Below are 16,856 nucleotides of genomic sequence, written 5' to 3'. Positions count from 1 at the left end.
TGGCGCCATGGCAGGTAGAGTATATGTCACCCCAGAGCCTGTCACAACTGTAGGGGTGAGGTAAAATTGTATTTATCATTTTCATCGTACATCGACTAGTAACCCTGTCAAATATCAAATGCTGAGGACTTATCTGGATATCTAAAATGCTACTTATCATAACTATCATCTAGGGATATTGCATTGATGGATTGTTGGTAAGATACGTGTGTGAATGAATGAATGAATGAATGAATGAATGAATGAATGAATGAATGAATGAATGAATGAATGAATGAATGAATGAATGAATGAATGAATGAATGAATGAATGAATGAAACACAAATTCGAAATTTAGGTACCTGTTTCAAATTCCACAGTTCCCCCGGATCCTCTTAAGAAAATCGATGGTGAATTTCCAAACCCAGAACCTTCAATGGTCAAAGTCTCTCCACCTTCAATGAAAAAAGAAAGATTACAACGTTTTCAAACATACCATATTGTACAGATGTTACCCATCTTAACCATAGTATATTATTATGTTTACCGAAGAAAAACATATCGTTTTAGTACGTTTCTTCTTCTTCCGTTCCAAACACTGACCTCTGGCCTGGCCAATGACCTGATTTGTTGACGTCTGTCACCATGGTAACTGGTGTTGGGTTACATTATGTTGCAATTTTACAGTAGGAGGGATTTATACTCCTGTCTGACCATCAATATGAATATATTTGAGTAAGAATTAAACCATATGCGAAGGTACACATTATGCATTTGCTTTGCAAATGCTACCTTATGCAAATGTCTAGTATTATATTTCATGATAGACTACATGTAGTTTGTACTTACCTTTTACCCCACTTCTGCTCGGAGAGTACCCAGTGATGATGGGGGTCAGACCGGCGTCGTATGTAAACTGATCTCCAGCCGCCATGGCGACACCACCTGCACCGCTGACGGTCACATCTACACTACCTGCAGACTAACAACAACATAAAATCCAGAAATTAGTTCACGTCTTCATATCATTGTTCCAAGACAACACACTGCATCTACCTAAATTTTAATGGTAATTAATTGATATCAGACTTCAGTGTTAGCTTTGTATGATTACATCAGAGGTAATTAAAAAAACATCTGGATTAGTCATTGGCAAATATAATTGAACAAAAGACCTGTCTAGATCGTACTGTGAGATTATCTATTTCTCACCCCTGGAGGTGCAATGCAGACGATCTGTTCGTTGTTACGGGAGATGACGTCACATTCCTGTCCACCAACTCTAGGTACGTCATCGTCAGCAAAACCGTATCCCGTGATAGTCAACTCAATACCACCTAAAATAGATAGAAATGGGCCAAAATATTTAGATACAGCGTTTACATTATCAATCCACTCCACTGTCTTGTGGACAAGAGAATATTTATGTCACTAAAGATAAATACATACATTGTACATGTTCCTAACTGAAAAATTAAGTTTTGAAGCAGACGCTATGTCAAAACATATAAATACCTCCAAGCCCAGAAGCTGTTGGTCTGATCCCGGTGACATCTCCAAAGTAGTTGAAGGTCACATCTCCTGTTGCCTTCCCGTTGGTATTTATATCTGGATCATTCCAATGTGGCAACACGTATACTTTCACAGTATGCTGTCCTCGTCCACAGCTTCCAACTGAAAAAATTGATAGTATTTTTGTGGTCTACTGGTCTGCAATCCTTGATCACAAAGTAGGGGGCTCTAACTTCGGAATCTAAAATGCACAAGCGAACAATAGCTATTGAGCTAACAGTTCTTCCCAACCTCCTGCTATACCGGGTAGTAAAAATGTTACTTGGCAGCTTTGAACGCATAAAAATCTTACATGTGTTACCTGTGCATGTTACGGAGTTTGAGGTGCAGGTAGTTGGTTCACAGACCGCGCCTTCGTCAGTATCCCCCATGTGACCAATGACCACTCTCATGTCACTACAGTTGGTGCTGAAGCCAGTACCGGAAATCTCAACTTCAGCCCCTACGTTTCCTGCAACGAAATATCAAACATGTCAAAAACTTTCATAAACCGATTTTACACTTAGTTGTCACAGTGCTTAACGCAGAGGAAAGATATCCTCTCCAGAACTCAATAACATAGAACGTCATTGTTGATACTAGTAAGTAAAAGTAGTAAGATACTACCTTGTGCTGGCGTCACATTTGTTATCGTTGGAGTGTTGGCTGTTGCCCAAGAGAAGCTGCAATCTCCCTCACATCGGGATGGAATGTTGTTGATAGACACCTCCACCTAAAACCAAACATACATTTTATATACATTCACATTCGTTGAAAGGAGCAGAACAGGTACTAAAATCAACGTCTGGGCCTCAAGTACAATCTACATTTTTTTTCAAAAGACAGCGAAGACGATGAAACCTACACAGGTTTCATACATGTCCATACGTCGACGTTCATTTGATTGTTCAAAAAAGGACGACGTGTAAAACAAAACAGTCCACCTGTGGTGTATCATGCCAGGTACGCAGCATGTCACCCGGGATAGGGTAGAACCACAGACCGCCATGGTTAGTGGTACTCTGTTCGATCTTCACGTCGTTTCCTGTCAAGTCTGTTCCATCCACCTGTGAAGTCAGACCATAGGAAAAACAATCATGCAACCAATACACCACGATGTTGATTCACGCATACATAGTAACTAAACTAGATTTTAGTTTAGTTAAAACTACTAAAACTACAGACCTGAAGATCAGCTTTGTCACCTCCATCGAGCAGCCATTCGATTTTCCACTTGTACCCGGAACATTCCCCCTCGCGTTCGACCTTTGCGTCAACGCCGAGTTCGAGCTTCAAGATGTCTACGAGGTCCTCGTCTGTGGCATTTGCAGGAACTTTGGGAAAAATCGTAAGTATGGTAAATATCGTAGTCAGAACTCAACTTCATGGTAATTTCATGCGTACACACAGTAATGTGGTAGGGTGGTAAGTAATCTGGCAATAAACTGGACACGGGTGTTCAAAAATGTACATTCTTACCTGCGGCAACTCTACCATTGAAAGTAACGTCAAAGCTGCCCTGTACGGGAAGACTCGCCGTTTGCAGTTGTTCAACGTTCACATCACAATCTCCAGTACAAGTCACCTGCACAAATATATTACATACCAGTATTTCGTAATTGACAACAAACATAAACTTGTATAAACACAATTGAAGTTAATTACTGGTCATTTTCAATACAAGGTTTTGCAAACTAAACCATTCAGTGGCCTAACAAATTATCACCGAGATATCACCAACCATTCATAGCTTTCTACCCCAAGCTTGTTCAATAACTCAATGACGTTTTTTATTGCCAATAAAGGAATTCTAAACAAAACAGTTCATTTATAAACGGCTAAGTTATGTCTAATGTTGATTGTCTGTGCCATACCTGCGCATTCATGAGAGGGAAGCTGTGTCCACAGTTGTACGGGATGAACGTGATGTCATATCCGCCGTCGGCCCTGCTCACTTCCACTTCTTTTACCAGATTGCCGCCTAGCTGAGCTGGCAGGCGGCGGTTAATGGCTACATCTAAGGGAAGGAGACCCTGTTTGTTTAATAAATACAAAATAAAATGTATGCAAATTAATATAATGTACTCTCCCTTGAGCCTGTTTGTTTTGATTTGTCAAAAATTTCAGAAATAGTTTTTATATTTGCAAACTATACAATATATTCCTATGCGTTGGGTGCTGACATATATATATACAAACTCTAAAATAAAAACAAATGCAAATGTATGCAAAGTAATATAATGTTCTCTCCCTTGAGCCTGCTTGTTTTGTTTTGTCAAAGATTTCGAAATATCTATATGTTTCCAAACTATAGGATATATTCCTATGCGTTAGGTGCTGACATATATATGCAAATTCTATCCTACTTGCTGGTGCCATGGGCTCCACTTTCCCAATGAAGAAGTTATCGATGAAGTAGTCAGCCGTCTCCTCGTCAGTGTCTTTCGGTTCCACCTGGATGTCCTGGATTCTGACGTTGGATGCTAGCGGTCGTAGGTTGGAGAACAGTGTTTGGAGGTTGATGCAGGTGTACTGCCATCTGCAAAAGTTAGCAGACTGCTTGCAAATGTTTGATTTTTGCAAATATGCACCGATTGACTATGATTAAAACCTGAACTAAGATTTAAAATTCTGCTACAAGAGAATTAAAATAAATGAAGTGACAACATAGAGTATGTAGATTGGGTTCCTTTAATTTGTACATGTAAATTTCTTTTTGTACCAAGTGTTTTTCGTTGATACCCTGATATCTGTTGTATAATATGTGTTTTTATTATTATCATGTATGAACCTTGGAAGATTAGCCTCTTGGACTAAACGGCATCGAAACAAAGATCAAGAGAAACATACTCTCTATTGGCAGCGAAGTCCAGACTAGTGTCGTTTTCTGGCCCGAACCATGCAGTCTCCTCTTCTTGTTCTTCGTCACCGTCAAACTGGAAACGGAAGCCGATTCTTGAAGCCATGTAACCCTTATAGGCAAAGCACATCTGAGGAATGAATAAAAGAAGATTTTTTATGAATTCATCTCTGTTGGATGATGTCATGGAAGGATGCAGGCCACTAAGCTGAATGTCTATACTATTGGGTATTGAAAAGGGCCATAGTCAAGATGTATTATTGAGAGTCTCTGCCATTTGCATCATAACAATCCGATGCAATTTCAGCCAGTTTCGCTGTACCATATAAACCATTGGTCACACAATAAAGGTGTTTAAAGTGTTGTTTTAAAAAACTATAGAATGTAGCCTACCACTTTGTTCATGTTAGGGTCGATGCCGCGGAGGTGGTGGTCACGGTTGCTTCGGTACAGACGGGACGGATTCTTCAGAGACTTTCTGCCACAGAAGGGCTCGGCCTCATCAGCTTCTACCTGCAAGTTGGAAAACATGATAAAGTTTCAAATCATTTTACAACTAGTTAATAATTTAAGGATGAAGGACTTGGTCTTTATCATGAAATTTCATGTGTGTTGGTAGTAATCATAGTAAAATGCTGAACTTTATTCCAACACAAAGGTTACACAGATAAAATTTTCAACGAAAACTGTCGCCTTCATCAGGATAATAAATCATCAATTACTTTAAAACGTAATCTCGGGAGAGTTACGGTTAGAGACACGTGACCTTATTAACACGAGACTTTACGGATACGTGACGTAAGCAATTCGTCAAAAGTGCCAAGTGATTGGCTTTGTCTTTAATGTAGTAGAGGTTCTTGTCCGTTGGCACCTACCCTAGTGCCTGTTTCAGGTCGCCGAGGTTCGCCCTCGTAGTCTTCGACAAACTGCCTGATAGCCTGGTTGGGATTGGCCACTTCGTCAGGACACAACGTCTGGAACATGTTGTCAACCTTTCTCTTCACCTGCAGCAACATGAGTTAGCTGTTATAGTCTATCACGTTGTACAGTGAGATAAAATAAGTTAATATGACCGAAAGAAACACACACATTGGTAAGATAAAATATGGTCCAGTAAAATTTGTTATTAGCAATCGTCTGCACCTATTTTTGGCTGGATAGAAACTCACCTGGTTTTGGGAGGCGCCGGCTTGGATAGTTTCTGACTGAACCCCGCCATATTCAAGGGTGAAGTCTTCAACATCACTGCCAAGGCTGAGACGCTATGTGATAGAAACACATAATTATCATGACGCGAAATATATGGCTTATACATACAATTATGCAAACATTACGTCAATAATGCGCCTTCAGCACATCCTGGACCAAGATGCTCAACATGTTTGTTCTACACACCTAGTACAAAGAGGAGCATATAATAGCTGTTGTTCATCAATTTTCACCCGACCTGTTTCTCACGATTGACGGTTGAGGTGATTTTGATCTCTTGTTTCTCGCTCTGTGCGTGGTAGTTCTGCCCTCCCACGTAGTCCGTGTTGAACATCTTCACGGCCACGCCCCTCTCCTGCTGAGTGTCGTTGGACCACTCGTGTCTGTAGCGGACCTCCATGTAGTAGCTGGAGTGGAAGTCAGCATATGATTTACGTTAGTCAACTTTTATTCAATTCAGATTTAAACATGTATTATCAAGTGAACATGCAGTAGATTACAAAACGATGTATACAATGAATTGCATTAAAGCATTTACACACACACACACACACACGCGGGCGGGCGCGCGCGCACACACACACACACACATCAAATTCTAAAATGCAACATACACTATATTATAATAGAACTATTCGTGAAATGAGAAAGACATCAGTTATAATATCAGTAGCAAAATTACTATTTCCTATTTCTTTCACTGTATTCCCTTTGGGCTATAGTTAATTACAGTTATAGTAGTTACTCTTTCTCCAAACAAGGAAAACAAGTTATTTCCTATCATATATTTTCGTCGGGCCTACATCATCATCGGTCGACCGTATTCGGTCGGGGTTATACCGCCCCTTACGAGGTGGCATACCCTTTCGTTAGCTTAATACAAGACGGGGTTCGCCACGCCTCCGTCCGGGTGATGATGTAATCACCATGTGTGGTGATGTAATCACCATGCTGATACGGAACAGAGGTTCGCCAGGCCTCCCTTCGGGTGATTTGAAGTGAATCACCAACTCCATGCAGTAGTGTTTGTACCATCGCACACCGGGGCATGCCCCTACTCTTTTTCGAAAGGTGTGGTGGGATCTTTAACGTGCGTGGGGTGTGGCTCTCCCCAAACACGGGACCTCCATTTAACGTCCTATCCGAGGGACGTCCCTAGCCAAAGCTAGGTACTCATTTCCACCTGAGTGAAGTGAGGAAAGTCGTGTAAAGTGCCTTTCCCAAGGGCACAAGATCGGTGACAAGGTGGGGTTCGAACCCACGACCTCTGGAGTGTGAGCCGAACGCGCTACCGATTGCGCCACACGATCCCACAAGGGACTAGGGCCTAGGTGACCAAATAAGTCTATAGAAAACCGCCTCTTGGTGCATGGTAGTACCAAGTGTGCTTCTTGACGACTTACCTTTTTCCTCCGGTCAGTGAGTACCTCTCTGACCAGCGGCGACCGGACTCCGGACAACTTAGCACGACCGGCTGTGAGAATGATAACTTCTCAGTGTTTGCGGAAATTCAAGTCCATACGTATTTCTAGTATTATCATACAGCGACGATGTCCAGTAGGTAGACTAATAGACTATGGTACTGGCCCTGTCCTTGGTGCTGAATTGATAATGCAAGCTATGTTTTCAGTGTGAGGAACAAATGATCAATTTATGTGCTTAACAAACGCTCAAACGCACAATGCATTGATATATTAATGAACAGAATTACGTCTCCAACAACTAAATTCTCGGACTCATTTTGATCAACAGTGTCAACGGAAAGACTGAGATACGACAAACTCACCGAATCATCTTCATCTCCATTCGGACTGAAGTACAAGATGAAATCGTCAGAGGGCGTTTTGCAGTCATACAGGACAAACTGGTAGTCGTTGTCGTTGGGCGGGATGAAGAAACCCCTCATGCGTGAGATATAGCTCTGCCGACAGAAAATTAAAAAAAACGTATCAACGAAATAGCTCACAGAAATTGTGTCATCTAAATTCACACCACGTATTTTTTGTACATCTTTATTGTAAAAACATATTGGGTACTATGCAGTCGCTACCTACTGTGCTTTCGCAAAAATGTTCGGTCAACACTGCATCGAAATTGCATAAGCCATCTTTTCCTACCCAATATCTGAAAACTACAGACGGCATGTCATCCTCAATTACCCGGAGGAACGATGACCTGTAAGTGTTAGACCTGTAAATGTTACCTCAGAACGGTTGGTCCAGCTGAAGCTGTCTGTCCAGTCAGGAGCCTCCGTAGGGTCAGTGACCGGCAGGTCGGTCAGGGCAGGCATGGACTCTACATCCGGGTACTCCCAAACCTCCCGGTACACACCGCGGTTTCCTTTGACGGGAAAATTTCAAGATCAATTCACGCAAATATTCTGTAGTGCCACCTGGATAGATCTTGCAAGTATACTACTTTCCACACAAGATTTAGAGGATTTAAGGTACCTGGATCGGCTAATTTGGTGATTTGAGTTTGCACTGTTTTACTGGTAGGGCCATGTTGATTGATTTGATTATATGGATGACATCCTCCGGGAGCCCCAAAACTGATGCGCGCGTGCGAATAAAAAAAAAGTTTTGAAAAAAAAGTTCTTTTCATTATGAAATCTACGTGGTCATCAGGGTTGAGCAAATGGCACAGAATATGGTTTGGCGAATAATCTAGTCTTCAAGTTCATTTCTATACAATTTCGTCTTTTTTCGTTTGATTTTGGCATTCTACGACATTGGTATAGTTTTTATTAATTTTTTTGTAATTTATGGTATATTTTTGCTCATTTTGCAACTGTTTTGTACGATTTACAGTATGGTTGAAAACTTTTTTTTTGGAAACGGCCGAAAATTCATGCGCGCGCGGATGTCATCCATATAATCAAATCAACATGGCCTAAAGGAATGATAGAGAACTGGGATAGTACTGAATATTGGTAGCTAGCAACATAAGGTTCTGCCCCCCCCCCCAAAAAAAATTGGTACCACATGCATAATGTCATCAAGTTTTATTGCCCTTCTTATTATTTCTATATGTAGTTTGAGAAATGACTTTGATTAGAATGTATGTAGACGTACCTGCATAGGAGGCTGCTTGGTGAGTTGGTTTCTTCGGCGTCAGGCATACTATCTCGTTGTCTGTTATGTCTCCCTGTCTCATACATTCCTCACCTACAAATAGTATCATACAATCAGGACTTTGCCTAAACCAAGTACAAAATTTTCTATGTGATTCTGGCAACTCTGTTTAATGTTGGCCATATTCATATCTGACTACCAGATGTACGTTAATGATACACCACTTAGACAAACAAAGATATAAATAAGCAATTATAACTGCGATAGACATTTATACGATAGAGATACACATTATATATACATGTATTACCTCCTACAGTGACTGTTGCTAGCTGTGAGGTCGAGTCGAACCAGTCCCCACTGATGGTAATAGTGGATCTCCCCTCCGTACTGCCGACACTGGGACTCACAGAACTCACCTCTAGAATAAACAGAGCAAATCAATGTTGTCATTGTCATAGCATACAACCCAACCCAACCACACACACACACACACACACACACACACACACACACACACACACACACACACACACACATACACATTTGTTACCTGCCTTTCCGTTGTTTTTTTATTGTTAACATACTGTACAGTTTGGTTACATGAAAAAAAGATAAACAGTCAGCATAGTATCGAAGATAGTGTCGAAATCCATAACAGCTTATCAGTTATCGATATCATTATATCATAAACATAATGTGTCATTAACTTAACATGGCGTTTTATCATATATGTTGGCACTTACTTGCATAGGTCTGGAAGTTGTACATCTTCATATTGGCGCTAACACGTTTCGCTTCCGGAGTTCCAGCGGACCTGAGTAAGAAAAAATTCATAAAAGTCTGTAGTCTAGTCCTTTGTTGGATGGGGGGGGGGCAACGACTTACAATCAGTGACTGAGAAAATTGAATCCATTAATATATATATAATTGAAATGTTGTTAACCAAACTTGCTGAACATAACTCTTTAATGCAATGTACACAGTATTTGGCACTTTGCATTTCTTACCTTCCGTAAGTGTCACTAACGATGATACTGATGTTCTGATGACCTGTAAACCAAGAGCAATATTAGAAAGTGAAATGGTGTAGAAGTCGTCAACATATAGACAATTTCCTAATCAAAGTTTATCTCTTACAAAGACGCCTGGTAGATGGCAATGTTGTTAAGTAAGTGAACTATGCAAACCGTGTTCGGTAATGAAGGATCCCCGGATAGCTTACCGACGAACTTGCCCCGAGGCATCGCCTTGAATGTTCCCCATATACTTTCACCCTCATCGTCCATCTCGATTCCGTACCTAAACATAAAGAAAACTTACCAAACCATAAACAGCAGTATATACATTCATTGTGAGATTTCCTCTTGTGCCAAGCCTACTGCAAATAGCCAAGAAAATGGCCCTGCATGGTATAAGCTGGCCTGTATGCGATTCGATCTAGCTCTTTCCAGCCGTCAGCGACCAATCACGTCGCCGCCTTTGGTCAAAAGGCAACGTGATTGGCTGATAACTTTCCCTCCAATAACAGTAGAGCTGGATGAGATGGGATTAAGTCTCTAAATACCGTAGAATCAAGACCTACATGTCACCGTTGGCGTCTCTCAGTTCACACGTCTGTCCAGCACCATCCAGGTAGCAGCTGAGGAGATAAACCATGAAACATATTATTAACTGATTCATTCATAAAAGATAGTAGGTCAACATTATGGCTAGAAGTCAGCTTTTGATGGTAAAGGAACTTTGTAATGTTAAGACTTTTTAAAAACTCTTATCAAATGACTAACACAAGTAATCCAGGACTCTGTTTTGTTACCTCTATGAAGTGTCTGTTTGTTTGCTTGCCTGTGTTCTACATTTATTTCAATAATTATATTTTATATGCTAGACTGACTTTCAATGCAAACTGACAGGAACTGACAGAATGACAGGCAATGAAGTTTAGAGTTACCAGAATTAGCCATTTATTATAACTTTTTAAATATGTTGCTTGAAAAAAACAGACGGAACATCGAACTCACCGTTTGATGGTTTCCGTCCGGCCGTTGAGGGTCGCGCCCGTCTCACTGCCGAACATTTCCGTGATGATTTTACCGTACACGGTCAGCAAGGTTCCTGCAAAGTATACGTAATTAGTAGATAACCTTTATTGTACATTTATGCCCTATCGGGCTGTACATTTATGCCCTATCGGGGTACAGGTGAACAGATGAAAAGGTATATAAATGTTTGTAGTACAAACAGGACTACTGATACTAATCTAACTACATCAGCTCTAAAACTACACTAATACAGACGTTCTGCTTCTTCTCGTTTCTTTGTGATGTACTTACCTGGATACCCCGTAGTAGGAGTGACGGACTTGATGTAAGGTGTCTTCTGGGCTTTCGTCTGTAAATAAGAGGCTGAACATTTAATATGTGTTTCGGCACTTTTTGATAGATATCAAGTGTTCCTATACATCTTTAATAATGATCTGATATTGAATCTTACCATCAATAGGCTTTCGTACAGTAAAATCCCAGTTTGCGTGTGTAAAGCTGTGGTCATTACCTCAAACGTACAATCCCCCTCGTCCTCCCCCAGACATGGGATGTCCTGGCAGTCGTCTGCACTGGCACACAGTGTCACCTGGGGGGTGTACACGCCTGATGGCATAGCTCTGCATCATAAGCATACACAACTTATGACTAAGACTAGAAAGGTAACATTTGCTTAAGCAAATGCATAATGTTTACCTTAGCATATGCTCTGTTAAATCTTTCTCAACACACATTCATATATATGGTCAGACAGAAGTCTAAATCCCCCCTGCTATAAAATTGCAACATGATGTAACCCAACACTAGTTACCATTGTAACAGTCTGGTTCAAGTCATTGACCATTTTTGATTAGGAGAAGAAGAGGAAACGTAGAAAAAACAATATGTTTTCCTTCGGTAAACATAAATATCCATTACCATCATAAGTTGTTTAATGTATTATAGAAATGCATGTAACTCAGGTACAAACCTAAGAGACAAATCAGTGCTCGCAATCGCACGAATACTTCATTACCTTGTGTAACACTCTATCTGCCCCGTGCTGATGGAAGTCTCCTCTACGTCGCACGTGTACTGGTGGGTAGCGGACAGGAACTTCACACGGATCACAGAGAACGTCATGCTGAAATCCACCGGGATGTCTGGTGGGACAAAATGACAGCTCCACTGGCACTTGCAAGGAGATATGTTGTATAATACGTTAAGCCCCTGTTACATACATCGTATCGATGTATCTACGATGTTTTCATTTTCTTTCTTTTTTTTGCGATAACTGTACCGTACGCCGAGGGCTATACTTAAACTTATTGCACCCGTTTCATCTCAAATCTACGACGTACAGCAGAATCTTTTGCGAATTCGAAAACCCTCCTTCGTATGCGTACACGATGTATCCTCACTTCACTCAGTCACATAGCTATGAGCCGCGGGGGCAGTCAGAACGTACTCCTTTAGCTCACCAACTTCCATAGCATGTTTAGATGCAGTATGCTCTCTCTACCAGGCCTCTGACCAAATAGACAGAATCTGTCTATTTGGTCAGAGGCCTGGTAGAGAGAGCATACTGCATCTAAGTAAAATGGCTAGCATTCAGGCTAGGACACGCCCAGTTCTAAACGATAAGAAAAAGCTAGTTAATATATATATGTACAGGTCATGTTCTGTTTCAGAGCTATTTGAGACTTGAACTAAAGTTACTTCGTCCGAAGATCTTGATGTTCGTCCCGCCGTTCAAACTCCCGACGTGGGGGGCCACTCCGGTGATCTGGGTAGGGCCTGGGGAGGGAAGAATTGTAGATGCAAAACACACACAGATTAACTCATTAGCCAAGGGACTTAGTTCGTCAGTTCATTAGCTCATCTGTGCTACTGCTAAACCTGGTTTCACTACATGTAAGACAGGGTTTTCAATTGGCAAGCAATTGCAAGCCTATGAAACCAGCTTTTGTCAATTTATCTTGTGTAGACCAGACAAACAAAACTACTATTGCCAGGGTTATCAACCTGGCTACCACTTGTCAAGCGCCGCCACCACTTGACCGCAGGACAACTATGAATGGATGGATTTTCGTTGTTTTTCCACACATCTTCGCCAAAATCCTTAGGATTACATTTTGAGCTCTACAGCAGATTCCTTCTAAGCTATGGATTACGAGCATGAAATAGAGCAAGCATGAAATAGAGCATGCTATAGAGCAAGTCTTGTCGTCTTGGTGGTAGTTTGTTCTGTTGGAAGGGTACGTACCGGCCGGTGCCACGTACAAATGTCTAATGAGCACAGGCCAAGTTCAAACGACAAAGTTATGTAGCCTTTCACCTATATGGCTAGGCATGACATTGCCGTTACCAAAAGGCTTAGGGGTTTTAAAATCTTGTATTTTTTATATTGCCCTTTACATCGACTGTGTGTGTCTGCGTGCCACCTGAGGACATAGGAGACGTTTAACCTCTGTAACTACACTATTCAACGTGGATTTACATACAAGTCTGTGCGACTTATCATAACTGTCAGCATACCTAAGGGTATATGCTTTACATTTTTCGAAGGGGTCTATTTTCTAACAAATCTGGAATTCGACTTAATTACAATAGGATGTCGTACGTGACTTTCTGTGCTGTCAAGGCGGAAAATCGTGGAGGACAAGGCATGTGGAAATCAGTCATTGTTCCCGCGGAATGTGGATGGTTTTGAGGAATTTAGCTGCCAATAATACTCGTCAAGATTTCCACATTTTTTTTTCTATTCATCAACACATAACAATACAATAACAAGGACCATGTGGCGCTTCAAGTTTTTAAAACTTATTTTTAAAGCGCCACACAACAAAATACAATCAACATTTTAACAGAGCGAGTTGACATAACTGTGCGCAAAAGTCCCACCACCCCAAAACTTTAAATAAATGAAATTGAAATATTCTAAGCAGATAGAACAAAGATGACTTCTATAACTTTTGAATGTAGAGAAGAAACGTTAAACCACACAACTGAAATGGGACCATGGGATGGTATGGGGGTCATTAGGGGAATGGTTAATCTGCCCTTCCCTCGTTTCTTTTCTTCTTCATGTCCATGGTGTATTAAGGTTACTTGCGACAAATGGTTTACTATTTCCAGTAGCCGTGCTGTCATTGCAAAATATCGTATATTTGATCTCTTCTATAACGTCTCTTACCTGAACTTCGCTTGGCCCGTCCGTGCTTCATGCTGAAAAAAAAATCACAGAATTTCATTCACGATTTGTATCCATTTAGGTACATAGCAAACATCCAACAGGCACTGATACAGAAATACTCCTATAATACATCGCAGAATGTCAAGCCAGGTATTCTTGACTAGACATGGTCACGGCACAATCAAGTTATATCAACTTATTTGATGCCGCCACCAACGCAGACAAATACAGGACAGGACAATGTTCATTTTCACTTGAGTTAAGTGAGGAAAGTCGTGTTAAATGCATTTCCCAGCACAAGATCGGTGGCATGTCAGGACTCGAATTAACCCGGGACCTCGGTTCCGAGTTCGAGCACTCCGTTACGACACACGCCCCCAAGTGAAGCTTGGGTATAAACTATCAACTTGTACTTGTAACTTAAAAGTATCGAAAGATGACAAATGGATGGGAGGGGACAGCATTACCAAGCTCGGAGTTATCATTGCAAATCATTGCAAGGTAGTCTTGATGTTAGGGTCATTGATAGGGTAAATAACTAAGCATGTTTTTACGCATATTCTCTGAGACGATTAACGAATAAAGTGATACGCATATTACCAGCAGGTACACCTCATGATAATTATTGCGCGAAAGAAAAATGTTTTTGAAATCTGTATTACAAATGTTGCCCGGTGTAAAGTTTTATTGGAAAACAAAGTGGCGGTTGGTATAAAAAATCTGCCCGCGCCTACCTCTCAGCCGACACTGCAGCAATCCACAGCAGAAGGAAATGTAATATCCTCATCTTCATGTCGTTGATAACACCTGGTCTACTAGGAAAAATTTCCTAACGCGCAAACCAGGATGGTTCCAAGTCAGCAAAACGGGCAAAAAACGATGGTCATCACGGAGAGGTGGTGCACTGGATTCCCGGTTGGATCCCTGCACTACACTGCCGCTCTGGGGCTAGTTTGGGCACATTTCTTAACTTATGTACCTCAATTTGGAAGAAACCATTGAACCTTTGACAATGGGGACATTTTAATTGTAAATTTCTTACGGTTAGATATTAAACACTGACTTAATTGCATGAATAGAATGTATACATACATATGTGTTGTTTATATCCAACACATTTTGAAATACGAACCTAGAGAGATTATGGAAAATTTAGCTTCTAAGAGGTAACTTAGTAAAGGATCAACGTAATCCCCATTTATACGTACTTGAACCCTGCTGCCAAGACAGCTAAGAAGTTAACAACTAAAACCTCAATACTGATAATCAATCAATGCTCATTGGCTGTTGACATGGACGTCAACATATTCATTGATGTAATTTCTTATTTTCAATTTACACGGAAGGTAATTTGTCCAATAGGAGTCATTATTGAGGAATAAATTATCTATCATTAGCGTCGTTCAACTACAGAGCAATGAACGGTCCGTCAGACGAGATAAATGAATATTGACTACCGGGGGTATATTAAACACCGGCGGGTATGTTATCGGCTGGATCGGACTGTACTTTAGTCAGTCCGCAGGTTACTAAGATATACAGGAATACGCGGCGTGTTATGCCAAACTTACGTGCAGTTTGCCAAACAACTTAATCATGGCGATAAAATTACCAACATGCAAACAATTTTCTTTGTTCTAGTGGACACTTTGCCCAAGATTCACATCTTAAAACTCTATGAAAGAAATTTGCATGGTGTAGTATGCATAATCTGTACGTGTATAATACCGGTAATATAATTGTGGCTAAGAATTATCTGGATATTGCAATCGATATCAACAACCCATTATATTAGTTTTATCTGGTCCAATATCGTGTCAGCTCAATTCCAACTTGCGAGATTTAACAGAAATCAGTTAATGCTTCATCTAAGTTTTATCAGGAATGTGGATCATGGTTGAAAGGTTATTATAAATGTGGCGAAGGCAAGGGCATTGCACAGAGTAGACCATTAAGACCAGGGTCGGAATTCACGGTTACCAGCATAATACGTTCAATTTTCCTATGACGCTATGGTGCAGGTGTTCGGGAACTGGAGATTTAGCGCTAATTATGCTACTAGACATAATGCCTGTCTGAACATCTCTTTAAGCTTGGAACAAGGTGATTGACTTTGTAAATCCAAATAATTGAATTGGGAAATGCTAGTCATGCAATTAACATCGTCTGGTAACATTTTTCTCGTCTCATAGCAGATGCCCTAGTGTTTGTCTCGTGGATGTAATTGAGCACATATGCGTTTGTGAGGGTGGATGCGCGTATATTTTTGTGGAAAAAAATATGAAAACATACCATATCTTCAGCAACTCACGTGAGAGAAGAGAAGAGAAGCGCTGGTTGTGAGGTAAGTTGGTCCATTTCAGCAGGTAGGACTAGATGATTCATATTTCTTCATCCACAACATCATGAACATACATCTAGCTAGCCAGCTAAATTAACTGATTAGCGAATAAGTAATTGGTTGTCAGTCAACCAAGCCACGACAAATGTATTAAAAAATAAATGTTATGTAACGTTATTTCATTTCATAAATTATTTCCAGTCACGGACAGAGGTTTCACCGGCAACCCTGTATTGGACATATATGGCTTGAATCCTTCCATACACTCTACTCAAAATAAATGCCTCCGCCCCTGAGGCGTCGCCAATAAAAAGGGCATGGCGTCCCGGTATTTGAGAAACATGACGGCGCTGCGGCATCATCTGTCAGCCTACTTGTAGACTAGAGATAATAGACTAACAACAAAATACTTGAGCACAATTATTTAATTGCTGTATCGATATAACCATAACTAACCACTCGCGAAACAGGGCGTGACCTCAATAAAGGTCTAGTCTAGACGGAAATACTGTACGCGGCTCCAAATGTCATACTAAGGGATGACTGCGGTGTGCTAGATGCCGAACAGCTTGAGGGATGAATCCACTCTCGAAAGACCAAACTTCTGAGTCCAGTCTGGCTGTT

General features: G+C 40.9%; 2 protein-coding genes across 2 annotated transcripts; both read right to left on the bottom strand.

Annotated features, from left to right (window-relative positions):
• Nucleotides 1-2,689: 2,689 nt before the first annotated feature.
• On the bottom strand, nucleotides 2,690-11,328 carry LOC109469088 (fibrocystin-L-like). The gene is made up of 21 exons (XM_019767472.1): nucleotides 11,228-11,328; nucleotides 11,008-11,065; nucleotides 10,696-10,789; nucleotides 10,260-10,316; nucleotides 9,900-9,976; nucleotides 9,685-9,727; nucleotides 9,421-9,491; nucleotides 8,985-9,095; nucleotides 8,675-8,767; nucleotides 7,804-7,940; nucleotides 7,387-7,521; nucleotides 7,004-7,074; nucleotides 5,839-6,007; nucleotides 5,561-5,653; nucleotides 5,267-5,395; nucleotides 4,785-4,904; nucleotides 4,382-4,521; nucleotides 3,898-4,070; nucleotides 3,406-3,548; nucleotides 3,011-3,116; nucleotides 2,690-2,865 (listed from the first exon to the last, which is right to left on the bottom strand). Exons 3-21 carry the CDS (start codon nucleotides 10,749-10,751, stop codon nucleotides 2,690-2,692), a joined length of 2,100 nt encoding a protein of 699 aa, XP_019623031.1. The 5' UTR covers nucleotides 10,752-10,789; nucleotides 11,008-11,065; nucleotides 11,228-11,328.
• Nucleotides 11,329-11,727: 399 nt separating this feature from the next.
• Nucleotides 11,728-14,684, bottom strand: LOC109469087 (fibrocystin-L-like). The gene is made up of 4 exons (XM_019767471.1): nucleotides 14,626-14,684; nucleotides 13,892-13,923; nucleotides 12,415-12,492; nucleotides 11,728-11,858 (listed from the first exon to the last, which is right to left on the bottom strand). Exons 1-4 carry the CDS (start codon nucleotides 14,682-14,684, stop codon nucleotides 11,728-11,730), a joined length of 300 nt encoding a protein of 99 aa, XP_019623030.1.
• Nucleotides 14,685-16,856: the final 2,172 nt, after the last annotated feature.

This window comes from Branchiostoma belcheri, unplaced genomic scaffold (genome assembly GCF_001625305.1).
Source record: "Branchiostoma belcheri isolate BF01 breed outbred unplaced genomic scaffold, Haploidv18h27 scaffold20, whole genome shotgun sequence".
NCBI lineage: Eukaryota > Metazoa > Chordata > Leptocardii > Amphioxiformes > Branchiostomatidae > Branchiostoma > Branchiostoma belcheri.
This window is presented reverse-complemented; position numbering and strand designations above follow the sequence as displayed.